This window comes from Nothoprocta perdicaria, unplaced genomic scaffold, assembly GCF_003342845.1.
Source record: "Nothoprocta perdicaria isolate Ctin4 unplaced genomic scaffold, notPer1 scaffold_113, whole genome shotgun sequence".
Taxonomy (NCBI): domain Eukaryota; kingdom Metazoa; phylum Chordata; class Aves; order Tinamiformes; family Tinamidae; genus Nothoprocta; species Nothoprocta perdicaria.
In genome coordinates, this window is record NW_020454239.1 from 916,727 (window position 1) to 944,252 (window position 27,526).

Consider the following 27,526-nt stretch of genomic DNA (forward strand, 5'->3'; position numbering starts at 1 on the left):
AAATTTTTCCCTGTCTGATTTTTGGATTTCTTTTTAAACTCATGAAAAATGGCAACAGCAGCCTACGTGGATCATTTTGCAGCCGAGTGCCTTGTTTCTATGTCCAGTCGTGCTATTATCCATAGCCCCAAAGGGGAGTCCGATTCTCAACCTGATGCAGCAGAACTGCCTTCCTCCAATGGAGACGATACGCGTGAAGCCAGGGAGCCTGGGAAGGACAATGGATCCTCACTACTTGTGGTAGCCAGCATTCTGGCAGATCTGAACCAGCACGTCCCAAACTCACCTGCTCTTCGGACAGAAAAACCAGAGACCTTTGATATCACAGAACAAATACACATTTCTATTGCTCCTACGGAGTTTGGGGAAGAAAGTGTGTCCTCGGCTGGTAAGCGTGGAGGAGGAAAAGCAGCCACACCTACTGCCCTGGCTGCAGTAACCGAGTCAAGTCCCAGACAAAAGAACAAGCGTGGGAGAAGCTGGACTGACCCCGGATCACCCCAGAAAAAGCACAAATGCCACTATGTGGGGTGTGAAAAAGTTTATGGCAAATCTTCCCATCTTAAAGCTCATCTAAGGACCCACACAGGTTAGTTACAATCCAGCCATAGATTTATTTGTTACAGCTTGGTATTAAAATGAGTGTTTTAAAAACAAAAAGAAAAGAAAAACAAAAAYGAAGTGGTATTTGACCAGCCTTACGGTCTCATCTCTCAAAACACAAGCTCAAGAAAACCAAACTAAATTAAAAAAAATAAAAACCCTCCGGGAATAATCCACTACTTGGCATAGAGTCAAAGCTAATGGTTCTTTTTTTATTGCTTAAAGTCACAGGGAATGGAGTGTGGGTCATCTGTGAGGATCCTACCAAGCTGTAATTGCTAGCTGCTCGCCTTCTTGTTTAGCACGTCTTCTACTTCCCTTCCGAACGCTTCTTAGCCTCCCCCCTTCAATTTCCCCACTCCTCGTTCCTCTCCCCAACCTTATATGAGCTTATTGCTTCTAATGCCAGTGGCAGTACTCTCAGTATTTTAAAATTAAATGCTCTAGAGTGATCTGAATGAGGGTGTTTCTGTTTCTTTCTTTAGCAGACATTTGCGTGAAGCTAAAGTAGGCAGTAAGGCGGTTGAGAGCCTGAACATGAGTCACAAGGAGACATTTATCATAACTGCAGAGGGAGAGGGACATGAGCAGCCTCAGCAAGGCTTCTGGCAGATGAGTAAAACTGACTTCAGAAAAAAACATTTGAATGCAAACACTAGCTTGTTTTGATCAGTGTTTCCCATTCACCACTTGGTGAACTCTCATCTGACCACTTTTTGGTTGCTATTGCATTTATGAGGCAAACACACATTAAAAACAAGAGTCTTGAAAGTTCTGTCAATTATATACAGCTGGTGGGACTGTCTGAAACAGGCCTCTGGGCCGCGTGGAGCAGGACAGCTTTCAGCCACAGAGGTGACGCCCAGTGAGTTGGAGACTGGTCTCCACGGGAAGCTCTGGTCACAGCGCTTGCTGCAAGGCYGGGGTGGGCACACAGACCAGGCTAGGTTGGGATGAGCTGTTCAACTAATTTCAGACTATTTGGAAGGAAGACTCTGTAGTCTTCCTTCAGAGAGAATTAAGAAAAAGACTCCCAAAGCTGTACGCAGCAAATGGCTGCTGAGCAGTTCTAGCTGACAGCCTCACCCATGCTCCCAAGTACCCAGCTTTTCCTGCTGCTTCCTCGGGTAGAGCAAGAGCCCCTCTGAATTAAGGGCATGTTTTGTTATCCGAGAGRGAAGAGTCCCATCAAGTTGGAGCATATGGGCGAACAATTCCCTGCATTGCCCAGCCAAGGGAACAGCATGTTCCTGGCACCCTGGGCAGCCTGCCCTGCTCTGCAGCCCTTCTTGCGTCCTCAGGGCTGGCACAGGAAAGGTGCTTCCACTCGGCTGGGAGGGAACCATCTCTTCAAATATTCCGCTTTTCCCCTCCTGCCTTCTGCTTCTGGTCTTTGCTGCTCCCTTCAGAACAGAAGATAAACTTGGCAATGTCTGTGGGCTCACAAATCAAATGGAGACCAAGAAGGTCAACTCTCCTTGCTGATAAAGGCAGAGGGCTGGGCCATGCCCGCCCTGCGGGGAGAGGAGAGGACAGGGAGCACAGGGCGGTGAGCAGCAGTGCTCGCTCGYGCTTGCTGGGGCTGCCGGCTCAGCCGAGTCATTCGGGGACGCTGGCTTGCTTCCAGGTTCTGTGTGGAGTGCTTTTTTCCCTTCATTTCTTAACCCTTTMCTGTATGTTTTCCAGGTCTGTAAGGCTTAATATATTGTTGCTGTGCCTCATGGCACTGAAAGAAAAGGAGAGCGTGTGAAAGCTAGAGAGAACGCAGAGAAGGGACAGGTTTTGCCTGGGGAGTGGTAGGACCCTCAGGGACTAGAGCTTCTTTGTTTTCTTGTGTCCTCAACATCTGTGGGGGAAGCTTTAAACAGGACTGCCAAGTTTCCCTCCTTGTTGGCAACAGGTCTGTGTCTGTGTTGATCCAGTTTTGAACGGACATAATGCCTCTCACTTCTCTCTCAATGCTTTGTAAGTTGCTCCCACTTCAAGAAATACCAATTGTGATAGGCTTGGAAAAAGAATTTTGAATCACACTGGGAGTTAAAATAACAGAACAAGCAGTGACTTCCAGGATTGGTTAATGTTTGTTTTTGTGAAACGCATAATGGGTCCTGCTGGTTTAGAGCAAAAACCTCGGGTCTCTGGCTTTCTAGCACTCGCAGTGTTTGCAAACGCCAGCCTACCCACCCACCATAATGAGAGCTGCCCACCTCACCAGGCAGGGCTGAAAGCAGCCCAGGTGCTTTAAACACTTTTCCCAGTAACTCATAATTCCGATTACCAAGAAACCATCCAAAAAAATCTGCTGTGGGTGAAATTTCTACCACATGCTGTATGACTGGACCTGCTGGTATTCAGGGACAAAGCTAAGAACAGCACTTCAGGCTAGAAGATACCCACAATAGTGCTAGAGATATATTTGTATAGTGCAGTTTATGACCTGCTCGAGAAACTTGCTTGTCCTTGTCTGCTGCAATACACGAACTAAAGGCCTTGCTTGGAGGAAGGGCAGACTAAAGGTTGAGGTTATGGTATGACAAGGAGTTACAGAGGCTTTCAAGCACTCCTGGGTCAAATATAGACCACATGGGTAGAGAGACTGAAAGCTGGTACTGTCATCTGGCCCTTTGATGCCCCATGTGACATCCTTTCTAGTTGGTTTAGCCAGTTTTCAGGACAGACGCCCAAGGCAAGAGCACTACCACAGGGGATGTGGATTACTGTATTGCAAGCAGAGGGAGCAGGATGGAAGGGGCAGGGAGGCAGCATCTGCCTTTTGTCCATAAGCCTCGCTCAGAAGACAGCATTTTAGAACAAAGTCCCCCATTAGAATTGAGCGTGATCCCCAGTCTTTTGTATGTTGAACACCATCAATGAAGATCTCAACCTTGTGACTGCTTTGTATTTACTAGCTTGACAGACCATTGAGCCAGACAGAAAATGTTAGTCATCAAAATCTTTGCAACTCTCTCCTCCAGCCTTCAAATTCTTCCCCTCCCCCTAGGTTTCTTTTCATATTTATATTCTCCACCCCACCCTCTCACTGGATATCCTGAGTTTAACATGATCATCAGCCACAAAGCCCTTGAAGTCTTAATGTTTACCAGAAGGTTATATTTAGTGTCAGTGGGTAGATTTCAAGTACTTATTTTTTTTCCTACAGTGATTCCTGCAGACCTCAAAAGCTGTGCTGTGATCCACAGCTGCAGCACTTCATTTGCCCCAAGTTACAGTGATTCCATTGCTGCAGAAATCCCAGTTCGAAAAATTTCCTTCACTCCTGAAAGAGATGCCTAAGCTTTCAGATTCCTTTCAGATTTTTGACTGGAGAAAATCAGACTAAATATTTACATGACTAAGTTCTCCTTAAGCAGCTTTCCAGTACAGACTCACTGAAAAGGTTTGGAAACTTGGGAGTCATTTGAAACCAGTTTGTCTCCTTTGATGCACCAGTGGGAGGAGAGAGAGTCAGCATAGAGCCCAACAGCTACTCTAGCAGCCACGGCCTCATCCATAAAGAAGAGCAGAGTCCAAGACCACTGTTTTGGGAGGTTGTAGAGAGCCTAATTTTTTTTTTTTTTTATATATATATGTTATTCTGCTGCATCCTATGACATAGAGAAAAGAAATAGGCTGGGCTTTGGACAGGGGTGCCAAGAATCACCTGTACTGCAGCCCCTGAAAGCCTTGTGGCCACTCAAGCATTTGCTAGCTATCACATTAGTATACCAGCATGCATGCAGAGAAAACACAGACATACATCTACTTAATTACAGTAGAAAACTTCCTTTGGAGCCTATTCCCTCTACTCCATAAGAGCCACGCTACAACCCAAGAGCAGACTTTCAGTCTTCCGAACTGAATGTGCTCGCAGAAATTCAGGTAAGATAAGGAGATGGGACCACTAGCCTGAGCTGTGAATATTGCCAAGATACAGGGAGAGCCTTACAGCAGACCACACACCTGTGGGCCAGCTATGGAGAAAGGAGGGCAGCGTAGCCCAGTGGCAGCCCTGCGCTGGCTGATGGAGCAGAGGCACTAAGTCAGATATGCTTTAGGTAGGATATGTTTTAGGTACCTGTTGTTCATTTTAATCTAATCATTATTCAGCAAACTTAGCTGAATTGGAGTCGTTAACAAAGACTGTTGGACTCAATTCCATCAAACCACTATAAACACTAAAGGGCAACAGTAATGAACCAATATAAAAGTCAACTTCTAATTTGTGCACTTCTTCTTAAGTAGTATACCTCTCTTGCATCAAGTAGATTTCCTCTAATAACTTTATGACTAGGCAATCTGAAGATAGAGAAATTCATAATATAGTTGGTATTTGAAGCAAATTTTTTGAGAAATAAAGCAATCGGCCTCACTCTAAAAAGGTGACAACAGCTTAATATTTAGGCTAGATAAATTGGATGTTTGACACATGTTTATGTTAGAAAAAAAAAAAAGAGTACTTCAGAGGAAGTAGGAATAAGGTGTTTTAACAAAAGGACTTTCAGTTTTAGCAAGTCTGTTTCTCTTTGCCCACGTTAATTCAGAGCCTGGGGCAAGTGTAACTTCTCTGGTAAGCAGAATCAAGATGCCACCTATGTGCCTACGGACAAACTGATTCCCTGGGGTAAGGAGAAGCAAGGGCACATAGCGGTGGAAAAATTATGCCTTAATTTTAGTACCTCAAAACTATCAGAAACAGAGGTAAAGCTTAACTGAACACCACGGACTAGAGGCTGGGCCTCTAGTGGCTGCCCTTGGCTTGCCCAGAGGCACCAGCAACAGCAGGAGCGAGTGCACCAGTGCGCCCAGGAGACCGGCCCCGCACACCCGACCACCAGCCGCACAGCCACCCAGGCTAGCRGGAAGGCCTGCGCTGCCTCTAGGTCACCGCACCTTACAGAGCACTTGTAATGTTTCCTACCTTCCCTCGTTGCCACATGTGCCCAAGTCTTTCCTCCGGAGCCTTTTCTGGAGACAAACTCAAACAGCAGCATCAGGAGAACAGCTTCCAAGACCTGCTCCATTAAATACTTCAAGCTAGGCTTCCAACATCATCTTTCTCAGAGTTAAATGGTTCACCAGCCCCTTCCCCTAGCCTTCTGAAAACTGACATTCTTAAGTACCACTCAGCAAGTGCATATTTTGAAAAATAATACAAAAGTATAATGCACCATTTATATTTGTTACACAAGTTACAAGACTTTTAACAGGAACTCTCTGAAATAAACACAGGACATGAATTTTTTAAGAGAGTAACAAGGTTTTAAAAACTTAAATTTTAAAATGAAGCTGATGCCAGGGACCAGAAAAGACCAAAACAACCACTGCTCACTGCCTCAACCACCCTGCTTTAGGATTGATTTATTGGTTTCATTGAATTCAGCTGCAGAGAATTAGCATTAATTTGGTTGCATGGAGCAGCCAACTGGCTGACAGCAGCATTAACCACCCACTCAGCAGCATTAGCAACTAAAGGGAGCTAAATGGTGTGGTCCTTACACAGGTTTTCTGTGTTTCTCCCTTCTCCCCYATGGTCTTTGCTGAGCTATTAATTATGAAAAAAAGTTCCTGGTGYTCTGAAAGCTGCTCTGTTGTCTGAGACATATGTGTTTTGGATAGTACAGAAGATGCATAGACATGAATTTGCACCTGTCCAGTTATYAAAACCCAGCGGATATAAAACATGTACTTAATAAAATCCAACACATTTAACTATGTGTGTCTCTATTTTGCAATGACAGCTAAGATATGCCACACTTGGTGGAACTGAAAAGTACTTTGTCCTGCTGTGACTGCCCTGCATCTGTTCAAGATCTAATTTTACCAAGAATTTTTTTCCTTTTTTGGCCCAGTCCATGCTCTGGGTGTTACTGCTGTACAACCACCTATTTTGAAATGCAGGAAATGCATATGAGGGAACATATCAAAAGCAAATAACTAGCATATAGAAAAACATTAGGAATAATGAAGTTATGATAAAATTTGCTATTTAAGAACAAAACTCATTGGAAATTTGGAAAAATTCTCTTTAAAAAGATGGTGAAAGTAAATTTTATATCACTTAGCAAAACAAATATTGAGCAAGTATTTCAGGGCTCTGGCCCATAAGCAAAGACTTCCCTACCAGCCTTTTTGTAGGAATAAAGCTTCTGATTAACAATTAACAGGGTTTAGGTATTGCAGCTAACAAACTGTACCTCTCTTTGGCATAAGTAATGGAGAAAGGTCTCACTACAAAGAAACTCTATTTTCTTTCTCCCTCTTCATCRCCCTCTTGGAAACAGTTGTAATCAGCATAGCTAAGGATTCTTTCTCTGTGATTTTTCCCCACTCTTTTTCCCTTGGTTTTGCTGAATAAGGAGTGAGGAGGAAGGTGACAACCTGTTTAAAAGACAAATGAGCATTGCCCCGAGGGGACACACATGGCAGGGTTACATTGCCCTGAAATATACTCAGTGTAACAGGAAAGAAAATCTGCAGACACAAAAGGAATCAGCTTGTGACTTTCACAGTTCTTTGCGAGTTGTATTTCACAGTGACCAAGACCTTTACTGAGTCCTGCTCTGGCAGCGGGTGCCAGCCTGGGTTGCGTGTGATCCTGCTTGGGGGGAGCAGCCGGCTGCGCGGCGCAGGATAAGTGACACAGACTGCGCCATGGCCACCAGCCAGCGCCATCCCCGGCCTCCCGAGACCAGCTCTGCCTTCCTGTTGCTCCCACGTAGTGAGGCTCATTAATACAATACTGCAACCTCACAAAGGAAGAGCCTCAAAAAAGTTAATAAGCCTCGGATAACCGTATCTATCAGCTCTGCCAAAGCCTGCGCAGTGAYAGGGGTTGCTGTCTCCTCGTCTCCGCTCTCTGCTTTATATCATTTTCTTGGCACCGTTAGCTAATGAAAATCACCAAGTACTGCAGCATGACTGCAGCTTTAGAAAGCGGACAGTCGGAAGTGGTGAGGACAGATCGCCTCTCTGTGCTTTTATCACCTCTGCTCAGTCTTTTCCTTCTCTGTAGGAAGACYTGTGTCATAGGCAAAGTGCATAGTAAACCAGAAAAAAACTCTTTGGATGGATAGGATTCTTGGCATTAGAAATTAAGCACAGCCATAARGGAAAAGCAATCTGAATGACTTGTACATGTCCGCAGGAGTACATGCATCGCTCCTTCTGTRCAGGACACTGCAAAGTATTTGTGCATAAATAAACCTTTTCCCAAAKGAGTTCATTATAAAATAAAATCACGCTCAGATTTCATCTGAAAAGAGGGCACCTTTAACTATTTAAAACTGAAGCACTGCCATGTGTTATTGTCTGGCTGAACATAGTTGAGGCATGTCCAAGAGCAGAAACCTGGAACTTGTTTGTATTGAACATGTGGTTTCTAGTTCTGTTTTATAACTTAAGCATGTTACAACCTTCCCCCCCCTTCCAGTCTTGGATCAGCTGTTTGGAAGTCAGTGCTGACCGAGCCAGAAACTATTCTGTTGTTCAAATGCAGGGCACCCTCTTAAGGAGTTGCCCTGTAGTGAATCTCCAGGTAGACGTCTTGCCTTTCGTGCCCTCTTGGCTTTTAGTAGGTGGATTCACAGGGAGCTCATTCGCCTGCTGCGTGCAGGTTAACAACAGAGACAATGCAGGCTACAAGCGCGGCCCCTGAGCTCAGGCCCATGCATCCTGCCCACCCCAGGTCTTGCAGATTCAGCAGTTTTTACAGAGCCCCCACTTGGGCTAAAAGCAAAGCTGTTAAAAGTTCAGAGAGCCACCTCTGTAGCTGCTGGTGGAAAAATGACCTCAGAAGCTTTTTTTTCTCTGCAGCCCTAACATAGAAAGCATTTACTAACCAGGAACTTGGCACGAGGCAAATGGTATTAAAGCGAGCGTGTCCTGAAATGACCTCTGCTGCAAGGGAAAGATTTTCTATAATCAGTTACAGCATTTTTGTACTGCTGCTAGGAACTGCAGGCAAAATATTTGCGATTGGCTGTCCTTTGGTAGTCCTTTTTGACTGGCTATCCTTTGGCTTTTTACAGTCAGTGGGTCAACAGGCTCTCCAGATTTCTTGCACACCCTCTTTCTTCCACACTACCTTCTATTTATTTGCTGTGACCCGAGGGAGTGTCTGGGATGGGGGCACCTGGCAAATTGAGAGGGGAGACGCTGCTGAGCTGTTCATTAATAGAGCAAAGACCTGCAGCCTTAGGGATGTGGAGTAACTAAATGAATTATATCGCTGCAAATTTACAGACTAGACTGAGGTTTGAGAGATTCTTCAAAAGCTTCACAGTGCCAACAGGCCATTTTTTCCATTATTAATTTCATGATTTAGCATCTGACAACAAATACGAAGAGGGATGCTGCTAAAAATCTCATTGAACCACAGATTAAGTCTTGTATGTATTATGGAGGYTTAGTGAATTTAAATTTGCAATTTATTCTAATGCCAGCAGAAAGCTTGCAGCATTAATACATGATTGTCTTGGTAAATTTTGTTTTGACCATTGATATATTTTGCAAGAGCAATGTGAATTGTATGCAGCTTTCTTGTGCATGCATGTGAGACTCTGACAGAGACCTGAAAGCCCCTCTAAGTCAATGGAAGTTTCCACTTGACTTATATATGTAGACAAGCAGTGCCAAGAGAATGCTGGCAGATGGCTAGTCTTATTGTATAACAAACCTAAGGCGTATTTGTGCAGTATAGTTTTTAAATTCCCAGAGCATGGCTAAAGCAAAACTGATTTTCCTAGGTGTCCCAGATTGCCTCTCTGCCAGCATTTACACTGATGCATTTTTTCCCTTTTGTGCAGAGTTGTTCATCATTTGCACCTTTCATTTCCCCCAGCTTTCATCATTYGTGAATGCAACTGAATTCTTCTCACTAACTCTTAAGAAAGATTCTTTCTCAAACTGACAACACRTGTACCAAATTCTAGTCTGAAAGGAAATGTATGAGCAGAATTGTGAGCAATCAAAAAGACAAAGACTGGGGAATTTTTCAATGCCCCTACATAATATTCTTAGCATAAATACACCTGTAAGACATAGACAGCAAAGCTCCTCTTTGCAACAAACTGATGAAGAGATGCAGAGTTTGGTTATTGGACAAAATAAATCTCTATCTAAATTGTAATAGATTCAGTCATCTATTTTGAGCCATGTGATGTGAGAGAGTTGAGATTATCTCTAGCTAATCACTCACCTTTTGCCTTAAAAATCTGTTACTGTTCCTATTAAGGAAATATAACAGTTTATTTTTAAAGCACAGAATTTTGTGTTTAATGTGGAAAGAAACCACTTCCACTCCTCAYCACCTGCACATTTAATAATAAATGCATTAAAATTGTTTATGTGTACAGTTAAAGATCACTTGTGGTGATACCTAACCCCGAATCTGCGCTTCTCTTCCTCCTTTATGTGCTGGTGAGGTTTATGGTGGGGAATAGGACTCCTGCTGCCAGACAGGTTAAATCAGCATTTCTCAAACTCTGGGGCCTGTTCCCCAGGGGGAGGATTCCCCCTCTCCCCAGCACCCCCAGCTCTTCGTTGCTCCACAGAACAGCTGCTCTTGTTGCAAAGATAAACTCTGGAGCGGGGACAGGTGCCAACAGGGACATGGGTCAGAGCACCGAGACCCTGAAATGGTAACTTCGAGGGGTGAAATGTCTCAGCTCGCAACAGYGAGTTGCAGCAGATGCTACTGACGGTATTTCAGAGGCCAGTACTGTTTTTTGTTTTGCTGTTCATCAGAGTTCACAGGAAGAAGTTGTGTACCATCAAAAATCTGTGTTAGCTTCTTGCAAGGGAAGATGCCTCTAAATCAAGACAAGGAAGGGAGCAGAGGGCCCCTCCGAAAGAAAAGGGCGTGAAACTGCAAACTGGGATTAATGCTCAGTCCTGGGACTATCTGGGAAACTCTGATAAGACTGAGTTCTGCACAGGCATGCAAAAAGCACAGGTCTTTCATTTRGTCTACCATCTTTTCTGAGTAATTCATACTGAGAGAAAACCATTCTCTTCGTTTAGCTTTTCTATGCAGTTTATATGTAGGTATATTTGGACTAGTAACTTAAGCATCGTCTGTGGTGTAGACCCCAAGTAATTTGTAAAACTCTCAAGTCCATAGAATAATGGACTAATAGTTATAATCAATATAGCTCTGATGTTTACATCATGACAAAATGCCTAGGACAGTGGTCAAGCAAGAGGAAAGAGTAGATAAGTATCCCAGCTGCTCTCTATGCCTGGTACAGTGCCTATGGAAGCACAGATATCTAATGGGACACAACTAAATGGTATGGGAAAGTGCTGCTCAACATGCATTTCCCTCCGTTACATTTCACGRGTTTGTTAGCATGTCACGTGTGAGTGGGTTTGCATATCACACAGGACACTTTGTCCATGCCAGGAGAGTCTTCGACCACTTTCTGCACTTTTACTTCCATCTGGAATTAATTCTGTTGYCTTGGCACTTCCTTTCAGTCCTTTCAGGAGTGATATGGCACCATCTCAGATACTGTATGAGACATGACTATGACTTAATCCATCATCTGTTGGAATTTGGASTTTAGGAGAAGTGTAAATCTGACTTCTGGGAAGCTATTTTAATTAACAAGTTCCACTGGTGGCTTTCAGAGGATGAGCTGGTTGGGCAGGCTCCGGTGTCAACTTTGCTGCGATGGCTGAGGAAAACAAGGCWTGTGCAATGAGCACAAATACTTTGCCATCAAGCTCTTCCCAGACTTATCCATCTGGGAAGAATACAGATTAAAAGTGTTTAGCAACATGATTGTCAGACACCTTATTGTCTAACGTGATAATCTCTGGAGTTCTCATTACATAAGCCAGAGACAAACAGTAATGCGAAGCAGCTTCTCGACACTGTTTCTCCAAACACAGATGTTCAGCAGCAGCATCTTCTCAGCAGCATTTCCTGAGTTCTCCAAAGTGCTCGTGCTGGGTTCCAGRGAGAAACAATCATCTCAACAATCATCTGCACAGGGACATAACCAATGTGTCTGCTAATCAGCAGGGCCCCAGCAGCCTCCCCGAGCGTAAGTCCTCACGTGAGGCAGACCCCAGGGAGGGGAGGACTATGCAGGTTTTTGTCATCAGGGTTGTTTTTGGTGCAAAGCCAGGTACAGCTCACCTGTCTTCTCTGCATTTCTGCACGTGAAATTTCTGCATGTGAGATTTTTTGAGCAGTGCTGCTTCTAGAGAAAAAAATGTCGTATCAGTGGAAAATCAGCTCTGTCATGATACTATTTCAAACCCAGAGCTTGGACTTGATTTTTTTTCTCTCTCTGTCATCTAAAATGAGGTTTTTTAGCAGGTTAATATTCTTTGAAGTTCTAGGGCTCTGTAAAATAAACAAAGTCATAGTTCAGCTCTTCAAAATAAATATATGGTGGGGTAAAAAAATAAGGATTTTAGCAGTCCTGCTCTCATCCTTTTTCTCCTCCTTCTCTTCTCTTATCCTTTACCTGGATGTTCTGACAGGCAGTTTGAAGGAGCATGGTTTAATTTCTGGAAGCAACATASTCCTCTCTTTTGAATGGACAAATCACAACTTTTTTTTTTTTTTTAAATTGCATATCTAATATCTAACTGTATGTGATTACTGCTGTTCAAAAGACTCAGCTCATTTGCCACAAGCTACRTTTGTCTGATATTCGTAAGAAAATTTTTGGCTTAGCCATTTAGATGAATTGCTGTCAGAAAGGGGGGGAACTGCTGTGACRTGCTTGGCAGTTTGCTTTCCTTTGAATGCTTTGGAGAGCCTGTGCTCCCCTCTCACTTGCAATGATATCCAAGCAAGGTTTCACTGAGTGAAAGCAGTGCTTCCCAGGGAAGCAGTGGCAGAGCAGGCGGAGCAGGCGCRGAGGTGCCGAGCGAGCAGCGGGAGCTGCGCGTTCCCTTGAGGAGTGGCGCTTGCGCACGCACGGCTCCCGTTCAAGGCCCGGGTTGATGCAGCTGCAAGGGCAAATCAGTAACATAAACCAACACCTAAACGCACGTTTGTTTTTTCACTTAGAAATTACCTTAGCTTTAACTTTATTATATAGCTGTTCCTAAGCTAAGCTTGTGCTTGGCTCTTCTCATTAGGAAGTGCAGCTCAGCGCCTTGCTGCCTGTGCAGAGCTCTGCAGACGCAGCCTTAGGCAGCGAGTGTGCAGCTCTTCCCCCCCTGCACGTGTGCTACGTGCACTGCCCTAGCGCCCCATCCCTCCTCCCATATATCAAGGCATAGAAACAGACCWTAGCTGCCTTGCACATAGTGGCAAATTTATTCTTCTGTAGCATTTATAGCCTTAGTGACAGCACAGAGAAGTTAAAAAGGTGATTTACAGATGTGTATGCAGGCAGCACTTTGTATGTAGTTCAGTGGTATATTGCTTTCTTTTATTTGTCTGTTATTCACAATGAGTAATAGTACTAAGTCTAAGCTGAAGAAAGCTTTCTTGCAAAAGAAAGTAGAAACAAGTTTTTAAAAATTGGCTGAAGTTCAAGATCAGAGTGCTGTTTGCATCACATCTTTTGTAGGAAAAGTAACTCCCATTTGGCACTGTCAGGCTACAACAGCAGCAGTGGGAAGAGCTCAGCTCCCCAAAGGACACAGCACAGCCCCAGAAGCTGCGATTCCCATTTCCTTTGGTCATTCAGGGGTGGCAACAGAACCTCCCGCTTCCTGTGTCTGGGACCCCTGCAGCCCCCAAACCTCAGCCCAAGCCCCTGCAGGGCTGCCCCAGCTGCTCACCCTGGGCGGCTCTGCAGGCACTGAGGCGGCTCCAAGCCACCCAGAGCAGAGCCACATTGACCAGGAGGCCAAATGGAAGTAAGAACAGCTGGGGACGTGTGTGACCTTTTCCAGAGGAAGAGTCACTGTGTCCTTTGCACAGGCTTTTTGAGATAGCCTACTTACGTGGCTGGGATACATGGCGTGTTAGCATTTCATAGGAATAGTTTAAAATAATCTGCATTTTCTGCTACACTTCTGTCATTTCCATCACAGGAATTTTCTCCTGAAAATGTCTAGCACAATAATAATCTATATTTTGCAGAGCATTTCATTAGCCCCTTTGGCTTTCGGCAGTAGGTGGTCAACTTACTGAATGCACAGGGAAYGGGTAGAGCATCTCAAAAGGAGAGAGGCCAGCAAGTTGCCCCTGCTCACCCGAATCAGCAGCTTAGCAGAGAGCAGACCAGTTCACTTCTTAAATGAGCAAGTTCACCTGAGCATGAGTAAACATGCCTGAAGCGCTAATAATTTATGTTTTGGCAAGTTACAGGGATATTTCTGCTCTAATTTGTCTGCCTGTTGCAGCAGCTGCATCTTTACATGATATGTGTGGTCTATAGAACACTCAACCTCTGCTAGTAAATCACTCACGGGCCAAAATGCTTTACACATCAAGAGGCTTTTACTCTGCTTTTAGAGAAAATGATGGTGCCCCTCTAGCATGATTCCTTATGGGCAAACCACATTTCATGTGGAGACACAACTGGTTTTAATACTAGACTGGTCTATAAAGGCAAGCAATGAAGACATAAACGAGGCTTACAAGGGGACGCAGTTGTGTTTGATCAAGAAGCTCTGCTCATATACTAAATGTGGTAAATTTTGAAAAAGGAAAAATGTGCCTTCTGATACTACTTTGAGGAACAGAATCCAATTGATTGGATTATAACAGCAAGTATACAGCTAGAGTTACTTCAAAAGTAAAGAGGAGGGCATTTTAAAGTTATCTTTATCAGCATTATCATTGCTAAAGGTGTCTTTGAAACATGTCTGTCTTCTACTCTATGTCTTATCATGGCAATTACGTTTCACATCCAGAGTCATGATCAGAAAATTGGCTCCTGGCTTGCCTTCCTCCACAGCTACATATTTCATTCATTAATTTCCATTGCTTACCCTGGCCGCTCTCCTGCGCTGTGACCCATGCATCAGGCAGAGCTGTGGGGCCAGGCTGTGATCCTGCAACAAGCTCTCCTGCAAAATGCTCACGACGTGTGGAGCAGCTGCAGGAGCGGTGCTGCGCCGGGCAGCACATGMACAGCAGCGGTGCCCGAGCAGAGCACTGGCTTCTCTTGCAAGATACGGCCCCTCCATGTGGCTTGTTGATGCCCCGGGTCTTGGAGGCTTTGGGAGAAGCTGCTTGGCAAAGATCAGGCTTTCTGCTATCCAAGGAGGGTGTCTGAAGGAATTTCATAAGACAGCTCATGAATAAACATTCCTCTCGGTTTTGTATAGCATAGGACCAAGGTGGTCTCATCTACTTTTAGAAACGGCTTGAGACGTTAGATGGGAGCCTGATTTTCAGAGCACTGGGTTTCCACCCCTTTAGCTTCTCCTCAATGATTAAAAATTGAAGACAGCCAGAAGTAAAAGTCAACCAGATTAGTGATAATTGCTGGAAAAAAATGCATATTTTTTACTTACATGTGAGAAAGACATTTAGATGTGTATCCGCTCATACACGTTTGCAGTTTTAAAGAACAAAGGCATATAAAAAAATGAAAAGTAAATTGACACTAAAAAGAGCAGGTAACTTGCTCCTTTTTCTTTTCATATGGGTGTGAGAGAAAGGTGGGTGGTCTTGAGAAGCAATTGGTGAAAGGGGCCTGSTGGATGAGGAGGTGGAAAATAGGGAAGATATTGTCAGAACTGGCTAAATAAGTACAGCCTGCAGGAGCTGAATGTTGTGCTAGAAACATCATCTCTTCAAAAACACTGACCTGCTCTGAAAGTGAGCACCTCAGGACAGAATAAAAACTGTTTTCATAGAATCTGTTTCCTGTATTCAAACCAAAAGCCCGAATGCTGCTTTAAATGGCGAGGGTGGCTTGGCAATCTGGAGAGGACCTTTTCCGAGGCAAAGGCAACTGGGTGCACGTGTGCATGAGTGGTGGGTGCCAGGCACCGCTGCAGGGTGTCAGGCAGCCGGGGCGCTGACCTGCTGCTCCGGTATCAGCCCCTAAAGCCCCTTCCCAGAGCCGCCCTGCCCGGCCTGGCTGCTCCTCATGGCCAGTGGCTGATGCTGCTCAGAAACCACCTCAGTGCTACCTTGCTCTCCAGCACAATAACCCTTCCAGAATCAGAACACAAATAAAAGGAAATTCCCACTCCCTCTCTCCTCCATGCAGTAGTAATAAACTCGCAGTATCAGACCGGGTCACTGCTATAAAGCATCTGCTGTGCTTGTAAACCATGCTGTCCCACATTTCATGCATGCTGCATTGCTGTGAGGTTATTGATTCAATTGCTGTAAAGTTCACAGAAAGACATTTTACAGTTGCAGCTAAGGGCAACTTAACTAACTTCTGTTTGCTTGGCCTCTGGCAAAGTGACATCTCATATGCTGGGAGGTGCTGTGCACCTCAGTGTCATGACTTATCCTTTATTGTCTCCTGGTGCCAAAGGATGTGGACTTAGGTAGGAGACAGATGGCATTGAACATCACCTAGAATTCAGGTAAATGAAGCACAGGTCTCAGCTGCAGTAAGGAATCCTCTGGCCTGTTTTTCTGCATGTTGGGACAGCCCTTCAGTAATTTTGCAAGCCTTGTTCTTACAAGTGCTTTTCTATTTAATTGATTTTATAATAAGAATCATTGATATGTCACCACAATGATTGGAGAAAAGATGTGGTTCTTCCTTTGCAGTTACTGAGGCAGTTGCTGGGTAACAGCTCCTGGAGCCAAATTGTCACCATTTCAGAACGGATTTGCTCGCAGCTCACACCAGATGCATGTAACTTGTCATTAGCTGTTCAGCTGCCCTCCAACTTAAAACATTTCATTTGCCACATCAGTGAGCCAGGAACATCACAGAGCAAACTCTCAATGAATCCACCACCAAGATTGCTTGTGTGCTACACTTTCATCAACGGCATCATTTAAACCATTCCAAAGGTAGTTGCTGTGTTCACTGTGCAGAGAGGGACGTCCCATGGGCTTTCTAGCATCCTGACAGTGCGAGTGTCACTACTGTAGAGAGCAGCGTTTTCAGGTAGAGAGAGAAGAACCTTGGGCTGTTACAGCTGATTRTGGAGGGGAGACAGGTCAGGACGGTGATCAAGAAAGGAGCACAGTTCTCTAGCAAGAAAACCGCCAGGGCAGGAGCTGGGACACCGGAGAACGACCACGTTGTGGTTTTGGTACCCCTCAGGAGAACCCACTGCTTTGCTCTGCTGCCTGTATGATTTTATCAAGACTAGACAACCTCGAAGGAGCAGCTGGGCAGCTCCCTCGTCCGCTCAGGCAGTGCGTGGCCACAGGCTGCAAGAGGCCGTGGCCAGCGCTGAAGGAGAGGGGCCTTGGCTCCTGCAGCGAGCACCCTCTTGTCTGGCTCCACAGCGCTGGTTGGGAGGCAGGGCGCCGGGAAGCGGAGCACTCGGTGGCACATGGTGGCACATAGTGGCCAGGACCGAGGCGGGCACAGCCCTTCCAGGGCAGCAGGGCAGAGGGCCAGGCGGCCAGTTCTAACAGGAGCCTCGTGTTTCTGTTGGTGCCTTTACTGCGCGCTCCCTGCAGACACGTTTGCAGCTGCGGGGGGCGGATTTTTCCTCCTCCTAGAGCAGGGAGGCTCAGGGCTGGGGAGTTTCCTTGCTTGTCTTCAGCTGCTGTCTGCATAACATTTTCATTAATCACCTTATTTACTCGAACAGYGGGTGACTGGTGCAGCCCGAATCAGCTTGCAACATGCAGCAAATCACTGTGCTGGCCGCTGTTACGTACTTGGGACAAAAGAAACAAGCCTATAAATGACTAAGGAAGACTTCAGTCTAGCAAACATATTCACTAGGGTCCATAATGTTACTTTCCTCTTCAAATTTTCCATGGATTCATTTAGTAGAAGCACTGTGTTTGGACAGCCCTCTCCCCACCAGTCCCTTATCACTTTAAGAGGCTTGAATGGGTTTATTGACATTTCTGAGAAAGAAGAACAAAACCCCACATGCCATCATTAATCTAACAGGGCTTAACACCACAACAGGCCAGTGCTCCCTGACCTGTGCTGAAGGCCTAAGCCTGGAACACGAGGAGTGGAGAGAGCCTCTTGCTCAACAGGCCTTCGGCTCCAGGCAGGAATTCTAGCTAAAATTCCTTTACTGAGGTGATGCAATAGGTCAGATTTGCTGATTAGCACTTTGTTTTTGGCTTTGCAACCCCAATATTCTTCTGAAGTATTTTTATTAAAAGTGTAGTTGATCCATAGAAAAGGATAAAAATCTTCCTCTTTTAGTTTTATCATTCAGTAATACCCAGGTGTGTTCAGAGGCTCTACTTACAGCTTTCTGTAATTTTCTGTTCACACCAGAGGGTTTAATAGCCATTCCCCTTCCTTACCTTCATGGAAAGAAGCAGAACAAACCAGAGAAATGCAGCAATTAAGGGGTATTATTGAAGGTCCCAAGGTCCTCTATTTGCTGAGAATCTGATATGCTAGCGTGGTTTGGGAATGATACCTCTCTAAGGCACATCCTCCTCTGCCCAGAATCCATCACTTCATCATTGCAGCATAATGCAATTTAATTATCTTGCATTTAAGTGCAAAAGTCAAAGGGTCAGTTATCGATCTCCATCTATGGAACAAGCCACAGGAGGGACAAAATCAAATTGAAGATACTGGTCATTTAAGATAGTGGCATTTCAGCTGTGTGATTCAGCCCTGAAATGGCTGAGGATTTCATGCTTCAGAGACAAGGAGATCCAGGAAGACTTCCACGTTTACCAAACAGAAACTACGAACCGCACCTGCAGGGCCCTAACTCTGAGGGAAAGCCCAGCCTTTAGGCCACACTGCTTTAGAACAGAGGCTCTGATGCTGAGGGCGTCTGTCTTCATTTGTCAAGCAGTCATTGAGCACCTGCCACTGGTGCTCAATAAAACAGCATCAGTTACTCATACATTCCAGCAGCAGGGGAAATAAATACTACTTTTACACAAGGGTGCTGCAAAAGCCTAAGTAAATAGAGCCATGACCCTTAGTGGGAGTGTAGCTGCTGATAGCAGCTCTTGCTGTTGACTCYCCTGATCACGATTCTGTGCGTGGGGAAGAGCTGACGGGTGGGGAGCGTGCGGCCCTCCTGCCTCGGGTGGGAGGTCTCCATGCGGCTGGCGTCTCAGTGCGCTGGGGAAGGAGAGCGCAATGGTCAGCCTTGTGCATTACAGTTAAGGGAAAATCAACAAAAGAGGAACATTAAATGGAAACGATGAATCTATGTGGAGCTATAAGCTCCAAGCACCCAAGCACAACTACAAGCAACGAGGTATTGCAGTACCCATAGCACACTTAAAGTGCCTGAGCCCTCAAAGCAGTTACATAGCAGGCTGCAGCAGGTCTGAGGGAAAAGAATCAGGAAAAAATACTGTGCATGTAGACAAGCCAGCTAGAACAAGCAGCATAACAGTAACACTTCAGTTATTTAGCTGGGCAGAGGCGCCTCGCCGTGGGAGCCCCTCACACCACGAGGCCCCGTCCCGCCGCGCGCTGCCTCGCTGTGCTCAGTTATTCACACCATGTCCAGCATTTCGGTAGGCAGAGGCTGCTGCCGTGTAACCTGGCTGCTTAGCGTATTCACAGGCACCACATCTGTGTCCTACTCCTGGTAATAACGTACAAACTACTTAAAAAGAACAGAGAGACGGGACTCCTGTTCAAGGCACCACACGTTTTCCCAGCACTATGCACATGAAGGGCTGTTTTGATAAACCTCACTCAGATACCACAGGAATCTTACCTCTTTATCTGCTTACGGTGGGTGCCAGAAGCTCTGTGATGGGCTGTCGGGAAGATGGCAAACACAAGCCATGAGCTCATCTCTTTTCACGTTTTTCYATGGGATCAGAGTGATGTTGCTAGCAAGGAAGGTGGTCCATGATACTTGGCAAGACTAAGGCTGCCAAGTCTCTAGGCCAGGGGAATATTTTGGAAATTCTGTGCCTCTCTGTTCCTTCGCTCGCACTCTTACTTTTGGCGTTGTCTTTTTGCTGGCTTTTCTACCCCACCAGGCTTTGCTGATGCATCAAATGGAGTTGTCAGATGAGCACATTTCTTGCCAAAGTGCTGAGCATATGGCAGGCCGCATTAATTATTCAGAAAGTTATAAAAGCACCTTTGGTTCAATACTTCATTCAGTTGAATTTAGTCTCTTGGCTAAAGCAGCTTCAGATGCTTCTGCTACTTCTARTAGGGTTTTTAAATGATATTTGTGACTTTGCTACAGACGTTGCTACTTCCACTGTCCACAAAACCGCCTGTCATTTCTATCATATCTCTGCACCCCATGAAATCACTTTTCCTGAAGGCTAAAGTGTTGGCTGTGCTCACTCTAGTGCTTTTGTAGCCAAATGTSTTTCAAGGGGAAAATCTCTTTAACATATTTAACATACACAACAAGCATAATTATGCTCACATAGAGGCTGTTTTCACAAAGTCTGTGGAGTTAAAAACTTCACAAGTCTCCGGCCTGGCACAACTGATAATTGTAGCTCAAAAGAGGAAGGAAGACGTAAGGCAGGGAGGGGTTTTGTGAGGAAGGAAGAAGAGACAAAGTGTGAATTGGTCCGAATCCAGGAGCTGAGACACTGTGGAGGAGAAAGCCTGGAGCTGCAGATGGCAGGTGTGACACACGGTGGGAGAGGGAAAGGGCCCGGCAGCCTCCCCACCCGCAGCTATGCAGCTATCCATGGGACTTGCAAACCACGGAATTCCCACAGGATTTTTAATGACCTTCTCCTGTGGTCTTCAATCTATAGGAAAGAAATTAGTTTCTCAGTTATCCTGCAGGATTTCCAATTTTCTAGCAGAGAAAGAGGTCCTGCAAGGTGAATGTAGCTAGAGAGCAAAACAACAAATACCATTTACTCCATAAGCACCCTTTGAACTGTAACAATCTATTCCAGTCCAGAAGAGATAATTAAAATAAATATATAAGCTTGGGAAATGCACTTGGTCTTTTTAGCAAAAAAGACCTTGGCTTGGCTGCTGCTTTGCCATAGCAGTAGGGGTGAGTGAGATGCTCTTTCTCATCCCTTGTTTAGCCACATGTCAAGTGACAGAGGCTTGGTCTGAGGCAAGGTTGAACCCTCAGTACAGCCAGRGATTGATTGTAAATTGGAGGAAGTGGTGACAGGTTTCCTTGCTGCTATTTATGGAAAGTAATTGGTGCCCTGAAGATTTTTTTTGGATCTTCTGCAGCCTCTTGGCCTAGAAATATGGTAATAATTGTGTTCTGGTAAAGCTTTTAAGCTGTAACTGGGCTTCATCTCTCTGATGTTTTTGGTTAAAAATAGTTTCTGAAGATGGGCAGAGTTCCACTTCAGGCAAAATGCTTTTTGCTGGTGACAACAGTAGTCTGGACTAAATTTCTGCAGAATTTTCTTCTTATAAGTTATGACTTAACTAAATGTAAAAAAAAAAAGCAACTGGAAATATTTGCACATAGGCAATAAATGAAAGGCAACTGGCACTTTACTAACTGCACTCAGAAAATGAGATCCCATTTAATTTCATAGCTTTCTCACAATGCGTTTTCTTTTTTGAGAGGTGCAGAGTTCTCAAAAATGTAAAAGCTCCTTCACATAGTTAATGCTTCAGTGCAGTGCTCCAGTAAGTGATTTTTCCTGGAACGGTGCAACGTGACAGAGTTAATGCAAACTTTCTGTAAGCCGCTGCTTAATCTGTAATCTGCTCTTCTGATAAGGGTATAAACAGACAAGCATCAGAAGGTCTTTTTTTTTTAAGACACAAAGCCGGGAAGAAAACCCTGCTGTAGATGTGAAAAGACATTGTTTTAAGAGTGATGCAACACATATTACTTGTCTCTAAACTACAGTCCTCTAAACTGCAGTCCCTAGCTGTGGATAGAATGGTGCAACTTGAATTTTATATTAGCATTTTGCAAATGAACCTTGTACCTGCAAATATGCATTTGTTTTTGTACCTTCAAAACTAACCTGGAGGYTTCAGTAGCTGCTGCCATCCTTCCTCATCACCAGCAATCAGACAGGCCAGTCAGGCTGCAGCTCTGCTCAGGTGGAGTCTGTAGGAGGCAATATCTGAATCTGAATGACATTTCTTCCTGCCTTTGGGACTAGATTCAGCAAGAGGCCTAGGAGAGGCAGTGCAGTAGGAAATTATGCATCTTTGTACTTTTGAAAGGGGAACTCAAAGCAGATGTAGCATTTTGAAGTGCTGCATGACTCTAGCCAGCAGTTTGCAAAATGGGTCAGGAAGACAAAGACACATGGAAGCCCCAGTAGCTCTTTATGGCAGTCAGTGGAAAATAAGTTTCTTCTGCTTTGTAGGGACTCATCTGACCCCTCTGAGCCCCACACTGCAGTGCTGGAGGCCTCTCCCCTTCCCAGATCAACACAGACCTAACAATATTCCAAGATTTCTCGGAGAAAGGCAAGACAGACTTACACACTTGCTGGCTGTCCTTGGTAATCCCTTGTGGCTATAAACCCCAGGATGTCCAGGGAAAAAAGGTGATGATGACCAGGTTACAAAACTTAAATTAAAATGTGAATAAACAGAGAAAAAATCAGARCTAAACAAATGTTGAAATCAATAATAAGATATTTCTTGTAGAAGATGGATACCCAAACCTCCAGATAGTCCCTTAATAAAAGGCATTCAGTCTTCACAGAGGAAAAGCTGCCAAGAAATTTAACAAAGAATATTAATAACTTTAAAATTCTTTCTRAGTTAGAAAGCTGATAGATGACATACAGAAGTACCTGTGAAAAGGGAGCTTTCTGTTTAACTGTTCAACATGACAGCTCCAAGAACAAAAAGAGATTTGTAATAATGCTAGACTAAAAATATATTTTTGGTAAACAACTTGTTCTCTTTTCTGAAGAATGGAATTATATGCAAGTTGAACTTTGCAAATAGTCTAGGCCTTTTTTTTTATTTCAGAAAAGCTGTGATAATTTACTTCAGTAGTTCATTACCATTCGTTACCTTTAACATTACCATTATGTTGAAAATTGTCCCCAAAACTTAAAGGAATTTGAAAGGTGTGAAAAAATGCCAAAAAGAAACAAAATGTTTGGCTCAAACAAAGATAAAATGACTATGGGATTCAGCATTTGCTGAGAAACAAGATGTCAAAGGCTTTTTTTAGTTTTTCAACTGGGAAAATGAAGCCAGAAATAAATTACCTGCATAGCCCAGGCCTTTACCTCACTGGTTCAAAACCTCATGAAAGTGGCAGTGATCCTCTTGGCTATTTATGACTTGGTAGAGGCAACGGGCACACGTTTCAGAGACTTAATTCCCTGTACAAAAACGCAGGATAGAAAGCCTGGTTATTTTCAAAGCACTAACGCGTATCAACTCAAGCCCACGGAGAGACAGCTCAGGCATCCCTGCGTGCACTGGGATTCAGCAGAACTGGGCACTCACGTTTTACAACAACAAACAGCAACAAGAATATGTTGAGATGGGCAGAGTATCCAGAAGGAAGAAAGCCTCAAAGGTGAGAATTGAGAAAGGGTAATGAGAGCATGGCTAATGAACAGACAGTGCAGGAAAATAGCTAAGGTTACTGAAAAATAGGATTTAAGATCTTACTGACATTATTGAACAGGCTTGAAATAAAGGTCTGGAATGTAACTGATAAAATCTAATCTCTGAAAAAGAATACAATAGTTGCCATTGTGACGAAAGTGAGTGGCAAAGCTTGAAAGCGGGATCAGGTAACGTGGGGAACATCAGAGCAAATCAGTTACTTTGGTCCTTGGCAGGAGCCGGTGGGGCTAAGGCCAGGGYGGAGGTTGCTCTGCGCCTGTTCCCCACGCCGCGTCCCCATCGGGTGCTTCTTGGGCCGCTCTGGTTAGCGGCGCTCGTGTGGACGGGTCGCGCGGGGCGGCGCCTGCTCCCAGGCGGAATATCGCGAGCCCTTCCGGATCGCCCACGTGCATCCCTGCCCCGAGGCAGCAATGCAGAGCTGTCTCATTTCACTTCATAGGAATCTGGAAATCTGAGGATTTGGAAATACTTGAAACTGCAGAACATCAAGGCTTTGTGTTACCCTCTCTGGCACTCCAAAGGTTAAGGATTTGTTTCTCAGCTATTCAAAACCGTCTGTTTGTAAACAAGAGAATACCCGGACTGAAAATACTGCAAAATATGTATCAGTACTATTGAAGAATGATTTATTTCTTTTTTAATATGAGCCAGTCTCAAGAAACAGACTGCTTGGCCGAGTGTTTTTTCCCAGGATAGCATTTCCTCTCTTGGAGGAAGGGCCCAGTCACATCTCCATTTAACTGTCTGGCCCTCATCCTCCCCACCCAGCTGGCTGATCTCTCTTTCCAAATATACCCTTAATTATGTATATAAAAAACACAGAAATTCAAGAATAGCACCCAGTGGCAAGCTCAGGTTTCTGCTCTTGTGCTGACAACGTGCGGGTCTGTTCTCTGAGGCAGCAGAACAGAGGAAGGATCCTGCAGAAAACTGCCCTTGGCTTTGCAGTCACCCTGGGAAGGCCCAGGGCACAGAGCTCTGCTTTGGTTGATGCACAGAGCACCAGCACTGGCTGGAGGATGGGAGTGTGACGTGCAGAACCAGTGCATGTGGTTCAACTGGTTTGAAGCCTCTTGCTGTGACGGGCAGGCTCRTGGGTGCCCTGTGCGGCCCCGCAGCCCTCAGTGGATTGCGCCTCGTGGCCCRGCCCTTTCTGCCCTCTCAGGCACTGGTGGGTTATTTTTTAGCACACAGGGCCCTAGTCAGTACACAGTCTCTTGGTTTCTTTCAACTGCCATTCAAATCCTAGATACCATCCAGATGAACTCGTGCAACAGAAAGCAGATCACTGCAGGGACAGTATAGCAGTGTCACTCGAAGCTCTACGTGGCTCACAGGACAACGTAGTGAGAGCACGCAGCAAGTCGAACTGAGCCTGGCAAGCAGATGCAGATCTGGTTCTGCCCTCCCTGCAGCTTGTTTCCCGTGACCACACGGTGTTGCAGCAATATAAATAGTGCTTGACAAATGTACAGTAATGCAAAGGCCTTTGTATGAAGTTCAAAGAGCAGACGGGCTCCACTTGCTTCTAAATCCTTTCCAGTGAGTGAGATACATTTCTATGCTGCTTTTACAGCCCAGGCAACTGCACAGGCAGGCAGGGCAGCCAGGCCGATGCCATGAAGGCAGCACAGAGCTGGGGTACCTGCAGGTCTCACACCAAGCCAGCAGTGCCCGGGGTTTCTTGAGCGCAGCCCTGTGCTCCGTTTTCCCTTGCAATTGGATGGAGTTCAGGAAGAAGCCCAAAATGTTCCTGCTGGTGTAATTTTGAATTAGTGTCAGTTGAATTTAGGTCTCAAATGTGATTTTTTCCATCACCTTGTGTAAGATTGAAGTTGTGTGATGTCATGTGGTCTGGGCAGAGCACATGACATCAAGAGCAAGAAAGGTTACACTTAGGCTAAATTTCCATGTTCCAAATCCAAATCTGAGTTGTGATAAACTGTGGTATTCATAGCCTTTGAACAGCACCACTTACCTGCCTCTCTGRAAAGCGGAGAAGCCTCGGTGGTTTCCTTGTTGGCTTTATTTCAGCCAGAGCATTTTATTTCTGGAGACTTCTCTCTCCAAGACCTGCTACTATGGCTCATGAAGCACAACAGGACTCCCACCGCCTACACACACGCACACACTCACATGCTTGACAGGTTTCCTGCTCTATTTAAGATCCTGTATGGCATTTCCACACTAACGTATAGGATCAGATACGGCCAGGTATATATCTATAAGGCACCACTGAGCCTTCAGCATTGCCCAAGCTGCAGCTGTAGTGTGCGGCTGCAGCCGCCACAGTGGCGAAAGCCCCGCACCGAGAACACCGTGTCCATGGTTAGGGCTTATGCAAGAGAGCTCTGCTGTGGCTACACGTTCCCTGATGAGATTAGGCAATTGACTCATATAATCTCACTTTCTGTTGATTGCTTTATGCCAATAAAAGGACCTTTATATAACTTACCTGCCCAGCAAACCACATCCCTTCTGTCAGATGAGACTGACGACAGCCTGTGAATTTCCCCATGTGGTTTTGGAGCAGCTGCTAGTTTTTTTCTTCGTTAATACCCCAAGGCAACCGTGTTCCTGATTGCGTGCTATTTTCTTTTTTTAATAAACAATAATGACTTCAGTATCTTTACACGAGGCATCCGGCATTTCCTCACAATGCAGCTTTTCTTTGAGGAGGGATTGCTAACCCTCAAAGCCGGGAAGTGCTCTAGAAAACCCRATACAGCTACGAGAGTGATGCCAGCCGTCAGTTCCCAGCCAAAAATCTTAAAGGCAACTAGCAAGAAGGCATGAATCAAGACTAGAGAGGACTGAGGAAAAGAAAAAAAAATCTAGAATGAAGGAGAGCAAGCAAGAGTAGAAAAAACGTGACAGAAAAGTGCCCTGCCACATTTTTCTGTGGTTCACCCAGCTGCTACCACTACCCTCATCATTAACATCAGGGCAGGCAGGTGAGTGTGAACTTGAGTGTTTCCAGCTGTGGTGATGTGCGTGGGGAGAGGGGGAGGCAGATGGTGCAAGACCTTCATCATCACCTCGTGCTAGCACCAGGTAACACTGCTCTTGCACCATCTGCCTCCAGGACGTCTTCCTCCTTAGGGACCACACAGTTGTGCCCACTGCTGGTTACCAAACGTGAGGTTCAGAGGAGGGCAGCTGGTGCTGCCCTGGCTCACCAGCACAAAAGGGTTGTGCATCAGCCTGCTGTCAGCAGCAGGAGCAGAACATTGCAAGTTAACACTCGCCTTCCTTTCCCAAAGCCCGCCTTCACGCAGGGCACTCCTTCCAGGGAGGGAGAGTTGCTGATCTCATTTGTTATGAAAACAAACAGAGCTAATTAATCTAGGCAAAARCTATGATCCAAAGGCAGTTCTTTACCAAAAAAGATGCCACGGCTCAGGGATGAGAACCGTCCAACCTGCAGGCAAGATCCAGCTGTCAACCCACTTCTTGTTGCCCTTCTTCCTGAAGGTCCCAGCTGTCACAGAAATGYATCTGTTGCGTGACCAAAACACGGGGACAAGTCTCACGAATCTGGTCACCCAACAGGCATGACAGGCACATCTTGCTGTAGGAAGGATAAATGCTGTGGCCAAGTTTCTGAATTTGAAACAGATTCCTGGCTGCTCCGATGAGAGAGTGGCCAGTGTCCATTTTTGCTCCTGCTCCAGGAGAATTACACCATCTCCTTCCCATTAGTGACAGGTACCACCTGCCTCTTCTGTTCTGCCCTTTAACACCACGGAGCCTCCTAACGGTGCAGCCTTCTCTTTCCACAGGCGAGCGGCCCTTCGAGTGCAGCTGGCAGGGCTGCAACAAGAAGTTTGCGCGCTCCGACGAGCTGGCCCGCCACTACCGCACGCACACCGGTGAGAAGAGGTTCGGCTGCCCGCTCTGCGAGAAGCGCTTCATGCGCAGCGACCACCTGACGAAGCACGCGCGGCGCCACGCCGACTTCCAGCCCGGCATGCTGCCGCGCCGCGGAGGCAGCGGCTCCCGCACCGGCTCCCTCAGCGACTACAGCCGCTCGGACGCCTCCAGCCCCACCACCAGCCCCGCCAGCTCCCCGTAGCCCTGCACTGGACGCCAGCACTTTGCCTCCGTTGTCTATCGTGGAGTCTTGTTTGTGTTGCACACATTTTTAAAACCCTGTTGCTTCCCTCCAGTTTGTTCCCTACCCTCCCCACACACYTTTTTCTTAATTCAGTAAATAGCTGCCTCCTGCTGCAATTTCCAGACRAATTTTCTTTACCTGTTCTACCACAGAGCCACCTGAGTGGCTGTTCTAACCTCATGGACAGACTTGTATGTTCCACTTTGTGACTCCTGCTGTCTCAATATTTCATACATTTTATAACCATAAACAGATCCTCTTGATTATT

General features: G+C 45.5%; 1 protein-coding gene across 1 annotated transcript; it reads left to right on the forward strand.

Annotated features, from left to right (window-relative positions):
• On the forward strand, window positions 1-27,216 carry KLF13 (Kruppel like factor 13). Its single transcript, XM_026052823.1, has 2 exons — window positions 1-589; window positions 26,924-27,216. The coding sequence occupies exons 1-2, from the start codon at window positions 49-51 to the stop codon at window positions 27,214-27,216; spliced, it is 834 nt and encodes a 277-aa protein (XP_025908608.1). The 5' UTR covers window positions 1-48.
• Window positions 27,217-27,526: the final 310 nt, after the last annotated feature.

What these genes read in the sequence shown, in the direction of transcription:
- KLF13 (XM_026052823.1), top strand. Translation starts at nt 49, where the DNA reads ATGGCAACAGCAGCCTACGTGGATCATTTTGCAGCCGAGTGCCTTGTT. An exon ending in TCATCTAAGGACCCACACAG is followed by an intron (nt 590 to 26,923) that starts GTTAGTTACAAT and finishes CTCTTTCCACAG; the next exon opens with GCGAGCGGCCCTTCGAGTGC.